A 10,791-nucleotide genomic window follows, 5' to 3' on the forward strand; every position below is an offset into this window, starting at 1 on the left:
GTCGGACATAAGTCCTCTCGTGTGTACGGGGCTTTAGAGTCTGCAAAAGACTTGAGACTGGGGTGGAGGTTCACCTTCCAGCAGGACAATGACCCTAAACATCCAGCCATATTATTCATGTGTAAGAATGGCCCAGTGCAGACCTAAATCCAATAGAGAATATGTGGCAAAACTTGAAAATTGCAGATTACACATGCTCTCCATCCAATCTGAAGGAGCTTGAGCTATTTTGCAAAGAAGAACGGGAAAAAATGTCACTTTCTAGATGTGCAAAGCTGGTAAAGAGATCCCCAAAAAGACTTGCAGCTGTAATTGCAGTGAAAGGTGGTTCTACAAAGTATTGACACAGGGGGGCTGAATACAAATGCATGCCACATTTTTCAGATATTTATTTGTTAACAACTTTGAAAAATAATTTTATAATTTTCCTTCCACTTCACAATTATGTGCCACTTTGTGTTGATCTATCACATAAAATCCCAATAAAATAAATTTTTGGTTGTAACGTGACAAAATGTGGAAATTTTCAAGGGATATTAATACTTTTTCAAGGCACTGTATGCATTTTTTATTGCATTTTGTATTTTTTCAGAAACACACTACAGTCCATTTAACATGGTTTCCTATGGGTCACCTTAAAATCTGTGCATTTTATGGAAAGGGTCAGGGACTTTTTTCTGGTTTTGTGTTCCAAAGACTTCAATGGATCAAAAATGCGTATTGAAAAATGCAAAATGCACCTGGAACATGCAAACTGCAACCTGCATAGGTGTGAACCAGGCCTTAAACAGTCTTAGCAGATATTCTCATGTCTCATTCTATTATATATCCCAAAAATAGGAGGATTATTGCTCATTTCAGCACAATAAGTGGAGCCATTCAAGTCATTGGTTTACTCTTCAAACAGCCAAATGCACATCTAGAACCACTGGGGTACAGTTCAAATATAGCACAAGATTATTGAGCCATTCATTCCAAAACGCAAAACGCTGTTTCAGGCTTTTTGCCCATCGTTTGTGCAGTGTATGGAAACCACGACATCTAAGGTAGACAGCCAAGGAAACCTTTAAAAAGACAAAGTCTAGGAGGAGGGATTGCTGTAGAGGCTGAAGTTGGTAATATGTGATTTCTTCTCCCAAAAGGGAGTTCTGCTTTAACCCCCCCGTGTGAATTTTTTAAAAATTTTTTACATTTTTAGTGCTGCCTCCTGATGCCATTCCAGCCTAGGCCACAGTGACATGTACCTGATCCAGTGACCTCCTGGGATACTTACATCATATATCCCAGGAGACTGCAGGATCAGCACACAGGATGGCCAGGGGCAGTCCAGAAGGTGGGGCAGAGGGCGGGTTCAGTGTGTCATTGGAGCTGGTTGTCTGCACCCAGAAGGACTAAGACCATCGGTGTGGAACCCGAACAGCTGATCGCAGAGGAACAACATTGGATTCACTTTGCAATCAAGCATGTGCTTTGAAGAGCACTATGGGGGGGAGTTGTGTAATTCACATTTTAGAACACGTTACATATTACACCCATATTTAGGGTGTAACATGTAAGGCATTCTCTTTCCCTATCTCCCCCTCAGTGTGACAGTGGGCAGGGGTTCTTATACCTGCAAATAATGTCACATTTCGAAAATGGAGTAGTTGTGTGAGCCCCCATAACCACGACGTTCATTCACAGAAAGCTGTGAATCCATCTCGGCAGACGGACTTGTAGTTTACCTATTTCAATACCGGACAGTTACACCGCCTTTCAGTCCAGGCCATATTTCTGCATCAGCACTCTCACACTTTGAATGACAATTACTCCATTATGCAACACTGTACCTAAATTACATTTTGTATAATTTTTTTTAGATAGATGGAGCATTGGGTGTCTATTCCAGTATAGTCCCATAGCAAGCAAAAGCAAAATGCCTTGACCCTTATGTGGCCAGTTTACACCACTGTGCTGCTGTGGTGTACAAGCAGTGTGTGCTGAGAAAAAGTACAGTGGGTTATACTTTTATACAGTGCATCCCAGTTCAAGGTAATCCACTGCCTCCCACTGTGCGGCGGCCAATAGGACTTAATGAAATGTCACTTTGTGACATTTCAATAACATTTAATTGTTGAGGCCTAAATGATTAAGCCCACTAGGGGGTGAAATGCATCTGGAGGACCTCTCCTGTGGGTAGAGAGCAGAGCTGAAGCTATCCTTTCACACGGACAGAATCCATTATGATCAGCAGAGGATCTGTCCACTAATCCCCTACTGATCAGAGCAGAGCAGGCGGACACGAACACAGCCTGCTCTGCTCAATGGGCCGTCAGGTGTAAATGGACTTCATTGTCCGTTTACACTTGCCTGCTCTCTGATACAATCCACCTTGACGGAGGAGACCCGATTCCCTTGTTTTTTTTTTTTTATCAGATCGGAGGTAGGCAGACTTGTGTCAGTCCACAAGGGGTGCATGGACCATCCAATCAGGTCTGCCTGAAAACTGGCAGGCAGACCTGATCAGACTCTTTGTGTGAAAGGGGCCTTCCTGGTTAGTATTTTACACGTATCACACCTCCCCCTTGAAGAGTAAGGCCCCTTTCACGCATGTTGTTCAATCCATAGACATCCGTCGCTCCATAGAATTGAATTGAGTGTCCGATCAGGTCTGCCTGAAAAACGGACAGGAGGACCTGATCGGACACTCAATTCAACTTTATGGAGCAACGGATGTCAGCGGTGACATGTCCACTGACATCCGCCAATTACTTATCTGGTCTGCCAAATAGGACAGTGGTCCTATTTTTAATCCGTCTGGCAAACTGGATGAAAACGGACAGGCAGTCTGTTTTTAACTGATCTGCCCATAGAGGAGAGCGGGACTCAGCACAATGAGTGGAGACGGACCTGTCCTCCGCCTGCTCAGTGGGGATCAGGAGATCGATCCCCCATTCAGCAAGTTGAGTCCGTTAAAACGGACGTGCCCCATGTCAAAGGAGCCTAAATTATTCTACCTGGCATTCTGGGAGCTAGGAGAATTTTTTCTCACATGTACATGCATATACAAACTATATGAACCATGCTAGCTTTTTTTTCAAAGGAACTGGTAGGAAGATCCAGTATTCATACATCAGTACTGTGTACAAAGACCCTTATGCCGTGTACACTCTTATGCCGCGTACTCAGTTCACATCTAGTGATTTGGAATCATAGGCAGAATTGGCGCCATTCTGCCCGTATTTCCAATTCGCATTAAAATTGCAGCAAAATGCAGGATGTGCACTTGGGTGTTATTTTATTCTTAATGGCAACCCAAATGCGGTGCAATTTTGCTGTGATGTTGCATGAAAAAACTCACCTGGCTCATTGCCAAAATTTGGTATGTGAGCTTCTTTGGCACAATAAACTCACGTAGGGCAAGCTATTTGCCTAAATGCACAACACGTAGAAATCAAGAGCAGGAAGATGCATTCCCTCTATGTGAAATGTGAACGGGGCCTTAAGCTGCAATATTTTACATTCTTGGGTTTAGAGATACTTCAACCCTGATGCACCCTGATCATGAAAAGTGATGTCCCTGTCTGTGAAATCACTTGCCTTTAACCACTTGCCTACAGTACCTGGGCAATCTTTTACTTTTTTTGCACGCGTAAAAATTTGCAGTTTTTTTGTTCAAAATTACTTCAGTCGTCCCAAAAAGTATAATTTTTCTAAAAGCAGAGACCCTGAAGACTAAAATGGTGGTAGTTGCATTTTTAAAATGTTTTGCGTGATATCTGTGCAGCAATTTATCAAAGCGTAGTTTCAGGAAAAAAATTACACTAAAATAAATTGTAATGTGAATAGACACAATATAATACCAATTAATTTTTTTTGGCAAAAAAAAAAATAAAAAAAAAAAAATATGGGATTGCGTCAATTAAGTTTTGTGCACTGGTCCAAATCATCCATACCAAGACATTTTGGAAAATTTCATGTTTCCAACTTTGTGGGAACAGTTTGGGGATGGCTCCTTTCTGTTCCAATATGGCCGCGCATCATTGCACAATGACATGAGACCTGACCTCCACCCGATTGAACACTTTTGGGATGAATTAGAGTGGATCCAGGCCTTCTCGTCCAACATCAGTGCCTGGCCTTGCGCTTCTGGAAGAATGGTCAAACTTTCCCATAGACAATACTAAACCTTGTGGACAGCCTTCCACAAGGCTATAGCTGCAAAGGGTGGGCCAACTCAATATTGAACCCTATGGACTTAAGCCTCGTACACATAATCGGATTTTTGGCCAACCGAGCATCAGACTTTTGTCCGAAGGGCATGTGCCAGGAACTTGTCCTGCATATTAACGGCACACAATTGTCAGCCACAAATGTAGTTCAGCTCTTGAGTGCCACCCTCTGGGTACCTTCTGCTAATGCCGTGTTTGGTGAGCATTGATTCCGAGCATGGGTTTTTATGCTTTGGACTTTTGTGTGACGGACTTGTGTACAGACAATACGAAAATCTGACAACAGACCGTTGTCAGACAAAAATTTACCAGCCTGCCATCCAACATTTGTTGGTGGAAATTTGGACAACAATTGTCTGAAGAAGCGTACTAACAGTCGGATTTTAGGCAAACAGTCTGTCATCACACAATACCCTGACGAAAATCCGATTGTGTGTAGGAGGCGTAAGACTGGGCTGCCATCAAAGTTCATGTGCGTGTAAAGGCATTAAATTACAGATTCTGCCACCAAGCAGTTGATTATCAGGGCAGAGGATCCCAGGGCAGGAGAAGTGAGCATTTAAACCCAAAAACAAAAATGTAATGTATTGCAGCCTACCAACTCTAGATGGCTGCATTTGTTTTCAATTTTTAGTGTTTATTTCCTTTATTTTCACTTGATGATCCTGCCAGTGATACACTTCCTGTCTTTGAAAGGCTACTCTCCCTCCTCCACTGTATCTCTGGAGGAGGAATAAAGCCACCCTTGTACAGCAACACTGCAATGCATTGATTGGCCCCTGGGACCAGGACATGTTATTCTTGTCTAGGTCAGAATAGTGGCGGAGTGGGCCTGCTAGAAAAAAGTAAACAGAAAAGCCTTTAATTGTATCCCTTCTTATTTACCTTTTTTAAATTACTTAAAGAGGAACTCCACCCAAAAGGGGAAATTGTTTGTTGTTGACAGATAACTGCTCCCACCTCCGGTCAGAACACAGAGGCAATCCAAGCAGAAGTTCAGACCCCCATTCCCCAGCAGCCTTCTAAAACATATCACAGGTCCCAGAAGACTGGAGGACCATTCACAAAGCACAGCACAGCTCACACATGCAAAATGGGAAATGGTCGCCTGGACACAAAGCTGGTTGAAGGATAGGCTCGGGTGAGGGCAGTGCTGGATCCTTGGACAGGTAAATATCCTTATATTTGTAGAATTTGTAGCTGTTAATTTTTTTTATTTGGATGAAACTGGAGCTCCTCTTTACTTCACTTAAAGAGGGAGTCCACCGGGAGTCCGCATTTTTTTTTTAAAGGCCAGCAACTACAAATACTGCTGCTGCTGACTTTTAAAATAGTGACACTTACCTGTCCAGCGCGCCCGCGATGTCGGCACCTGAAGCCGATCTCTCGATCGTCTCTCGGGTGCTGCCGCCGCCATCTTGGGTATGGGAATCAGGAAGTGAAGCCTTTCGGCTTCATTTCCCGGTTCCCTACTGCACATGCGCGAGTCGCGCTGTGCAATAAGGATGGACCCGCTGCCTCTGGGATCTGTGTGTTTCCCAGCAGGCAGCGGGGGACTTTCGGAAAGGGGCGTAATCTACGCCCCTTTCCGCAGAGAGCTATCCTGGAAGTGGGTGCAGATACCTGTACTGTACCTGCACCCCCCTCCCCCCTGAAAGGTGTCAATTGTGGCGCCGGAGGGGGGGGAGGATTCCAATGAGCGGAAGGTCCACTTTAGGGTGGACCTCCGCTTTAATTGTGTGGAGAATACCTAAGAGCCATTCTGACTTTGAATTTCAGAATTATGATTTTGAATCTCAGAATTCTGACTTTTAAACTCAAAATTGTTACTTTGAATCTTAGAATTCTGACTATGAAACTGAGAATTCTGACTTTTAATCTCAGAATTTGGACTTTTAATCACAGAATTATTACTTTGAATCTTAGAATTCTGACTATGAAACAGAGAATTCTGTCTTTTAATCTCAGAATTCTGACTTTTAATCAGAGAATTATTACTTTGAACCTTAGAATTCTCTAGTTTCATAGTCAGAATTCTAAGATTCAAAGTAATAATTCTGAGATTAAAAGTCTGAATTCTGTGATTAAAAGACAGAATTCTCAGTTTAATAGAGAGAATTATCAGTTCCATAATAAGAATTCTAAGATTCAGCGTAATAATTCTGAGATTAAAAGTCTGAATTCTGTGATTAAAATGCAGAATTCTCAGTTTAATAGAGAGAATTATCAGTTTCATAATCAGAATTCTAAGATGAAAAGTAATAATTCTGTGATTAAAAGTCAGAATTCTGAGATTAAAAGTCTAAATTCTCAGTTTCATAGTCAGAAATCTCAGTTTCATAGTCAGAATTCTAAGATACAAAGTAATAACTGAGATCAAAAGTCAAAATTTTGAGATTAAAAGTCAGAGAATTCGGACTATGAACTCTGAATTCTGACTTTTACTCTCAGAATTCGGACTTTTAATCTCAGAATTCAGACTTTTAATCGCAGAATTATTACTTTGAATCTTAGAATTCTGACTATAAAACTGAGAATTCTGAATTTTAATCTCAGAATTCAGACTTTTAATTGCAGAATTATTGAGGCTGGGTTCACACATGTGCGGTGCGAATTGCTCCGTTTTCACAGCTAATTGATAAAGTAGTTGTTCAGCATTTCACATCAGTTTTTGATCAGGATCAGTTCAGGACTGCATCAGTATCAGGTCAGGTTTACATCATCATTTTATCCTGTTCACAATGAAATGCATCTGCGAATCAGATGCGAACCCATAGAAGATAATGTGCTTGCAATTCGCACTGCAATGCCCAGAAAACGCACACGTTTTTTGTGAAATGCGGAGGGCGAATGCAATGCACATATGTGAACCAGCCTCATTCAAATGAACGTATTTTAAAATGTCATGCGAATTGGATGCGGTGTAAGCGTCATCCAATTCGCATACGTGTGAATCTTAGAGTTCTGACTCTGAAACTGAGAATTCTTATTTTTAATCTTAGAATTTGGATTTTTTATCTCAGAGTTATTACTTTGAATCTTAGAATTTTGACTATGAAACTGAGAATTCTGACTATGAAACTGAGAATTCTGACTTTTATTCTTAGAATTCTGACTTTTAGTCTCAGAATTCAGACTTTTAGTCTCAGAATTCAGACTTTTAGTCTCAGAATTCAGACATTTGAAAGTCAGAATCTTTAAATACATTTTAGGATGGCCCCATGGCTTTTCTGCAGGAGAAAACAGCAACATTTTGTTGTAAAACAGAGTAAAACAAAACACACATTTTGCCAATCTCTACACAAAGCTTTAGCCTTAGAGCTGAGTGGACAGATGTAGACAGGACCAAGGTGTGACACCCAGAGTCTGAAATACCAGAGAAGATTTAAAGGGGGAATACGGGGCAAGACGGGGGAGGTGAGCCAGTAAGACAAGCTGCATCTTAAAGTGCTGCCTGTCAGTGCTATGGGTGGGGAACTCTGAGAGATGTCACAATCTGTCTTTGATACTGACACTTTCTTACAAGTGTCTGTCTCAAGGGCCCCTCTCATGTTTCACCCTGAAAAACGACACAGACGCCCAGCAACCTGCACAACGCCTCCTCCTATTCCCAGACACTTCCATTTCCATTGTGTGTGCCCACCTACCAACAACAGCAAGGAGATCACATCCACAGCCATTGTACAGGAAGGTGCAAAACAGAGGTCTATCCATATCTCTCTCTATCTATTTATCTATCTTAATAAACGCATATGGTGTCTATCTGTCTCAATTAATACATATGATATAGATAGATATAAGAAGATAGATAGATAGATAGATAGATAGATAGATAGATAGATAGATAGATGATAGATAGATAGATAGATAGATAGATAGATAGATAGATAGATAGATAGATAGATAGAATAGAATAGAATAGAAATAGATTAATTGAAAGATAGGAAGAGAGACCAGAAATAGAAAAAATTGTACATAGATAGAAAGATCAATAGACAGTTAAATAGATAGATAGGTAGATAGATATCTCTTTTATATCTTTCTATAAATCAAACAAGCAATCAATCTATTTCTATCCTAGCTTCATATCCATCTATCTGTCTATCTATCTATCTATCTATCTATCTATCTATCTATCTATCTATCTATCTTCTTATATCTCCCTACATCATATGTATTAATTGGGATAGAACGATAGATAGAACGATAGATAGATAGATAGATAGATAGATAGTTGGATGGGAAGACAGAATAGAAATAGACTAATAGATAGAAAGATATTATAGAGATATATCGATCTATCTACACTTTATCTATAGGTGTATGGCCAGCTTAGCACATCGTATGTATTAACTGATGATAAATAGATAGATAGATTGATTGATAGATCAGGAGAGAGAACAGAAATAGATACAATTGTAGATAGAGTGATATATCTCTATAATATCTTTCTATCTATTAATCTATTTCTATTCTATTCTATATATAGATAGATATATAGATATATCAATCTATCTACAATTTTATCTATTTCTGTTCTCTCTCCCAATCTATTAATCAATCTATCGACCTATCTATTTATCATCAGTTAATACATACGATGTGATAGATAGATAGATAGATAGATAGATAGATAGATAGATAGATAGATAGATAGATAGATAGATATATAGGAAGAAAGAACAGAAATAGATAAAATTGTAGATAGATCGATATATCTCTATAATATCTTTCTATCTATTAGTCTAGTTCTATTCTATCTTCCCATCCAACTATCTATCTATCTATCTATCTATGTATGTATGTATGTATCTATCTATCTATCTATCTATCTATCTATCATTCTATCCCAATTAATACATATGATGTAGGGAGCTATAAAAAGATAGATAGATAGATAGATAGATAGATAGATAGATAGATAGATAGATAGATACATACATACATAGATAGATAGGAAGATTGCACAGAAATAGATAGATTGAATGACAGGAAGAGAGAACAGAAATAGAAAAAAATTGTAGATCGATAGATAGATAGATAGATAGATAGATAGATAGATAGATAGATATCTCTATTATATCTTTCAATCAATCTGTTTCTATTCTGTTCTATTCTATCCTCCTATCCAACAATCTATCTATTAATCTATCTATCTAATGTCAGTTAATACATATGATGTAGAAATAGATAGATAGATAGATAGATAGATAGATAGATAGATAGATAGATAGATAGATAGATAGATAGATATCTGTAATGTATCTTTCTCGAAATAGATAGATTAAACAATAATAAAATAATAGATGTAGATAGACTGTCTGTCTGTCTGCCTTTAGACAGATAAGGCAATTATTACATATGACGTAGAAAGAGATATGAAGATAGATAGATAGATAGATAGATAGATAGATAGATAGATAGATAGATAGATAGATAGATAGATATAGAATAGAAATAAATAGATGAATAGATTGAAAGATGGGAAGAAATAATAACGATAGATAAAATTGTAAATAAATAGATGGATATATGGATTGATCGTAAAATAGATCAGAAATTGATTAACAGACAGATAGATAGATAGATAGATAGATAAATGGACATCAGTACCATCATAACTGCAAAATATTTTCTACGTTCTGAATTGTATTCTAAAATCCTTTTTCATTCTCCTGCAGTTTTTTCAGTTTTGCGCCCCTTTAGGAAGTAAACCATTGTGCTATAGGGTCCCATATAAAAGACAGACAGTAAGTCCTGGATGTAACTTTCCAAAAGCAGCGACTTTGCCCTAAGGTTGATCTATGATGAAAAGCGAAGGAACTTTTTCCAGGAAAGCCGATTTCCAGGGACAAATCCTGAAAAGCCGGGACTGTTCCTGGAAGTCAGGGTCACCTGGCAACAGTGTGACAGTTAAAGGAAATCCACCAACGGAGAGGGCTGCCTGCATGCAGAGGGCTCCTGGTTGGCCAAGTGTGCCGTTTGTAAACACGGTGTGGAAGCCGGAGGGGGCTAGAAAAGTTCTAGTGAAGATAGAAGCCCTTGCTAGATGATGGACCCATCAGAGGGGTATTATAGAGTGTGGAAAGTTGTGGGATGGAGGTACTGAGCTAGGCGGCCCTGCAGAGATATCTGCAGAGGAGAGAGGAACAGAAAGAGATGGAGAGCAAAGTTTTTACCTGTGATAAGCCGCATGTCGAGGCCCAGGAATAGTCAGTGGCTGGGGTTTGCTGGTAGTAGCCCAGCTGTCTCTTTAGTAGCCAGGGCAGAGAGTGCCATGTCTCGCTATTACCTTCCTTTAAAACCAGACTGGGTGATCTGTGGGAGGGTGGAGGGAGAGGAGGAGAGAGGAAGGAGGGGGGAGCAGGAATTTTTGGGAGGGAGAGAGAATTGGAGCCTCTCCCCTGACGTCATATGAGTAACCACAGAGAAAAAGAGAGAGAGAGAGAGGAAGTGAGAAGGACGAGAGGGAGGGAGAGAGAAAAAGTTATCAGGCTCGGAGAGGGCAAGAGGTGTCAGGATCAGAGAACCTGCATCCACATGCCACCTAAAGACCTTGTTCATATTGGAAGCTCTCACC

At 39.9% G+C, this 10,791-nt stretch overlaps 1 protein-coding gene across 1 annotated transcript in view; it reads right to left on the reverse strand.

Annotated features, from left to right (window-relative positions):
* CLCF1 (cardiotrophin like cytokine factor 1) overlaps positions 1-10,530 on the reverse strand; it is a 72,108-nt gene extending 61,578 nt beyond the window's left edge. Inside the window, exon 1 of the mRNA XM_077454683.1 lies at positions 10,391-10,530. Coding sequence (XP_077310809.1) covers positions 10,391-10,406 — 16 coding nt within the window. The 5' untranslated portion in view covers positions 10,407-10,530. The remainder of the gene's footprint in view (positions 1-10,390) is intronic.
* Positions 10,531-10,791: the final 261 nt, after the last annotated feature.

The sequence above is a fragment of the Lithobates pipiens genome, unplaced genomic scaffold, assembly GCF_037356315.1.
Source record: "Lithobates pipiens isolate NorthernLeopardFrog02 unplaced genomic scaffold, aLitPip1_a1.2 Scaffold_25, whole genome shotgun sequence".
Lineage (NCBI taxonomy): Eukaryota > Metazoa > Chordata > Amphibia > Anura > Ranidae > Lithobates > Lithobates pipiens.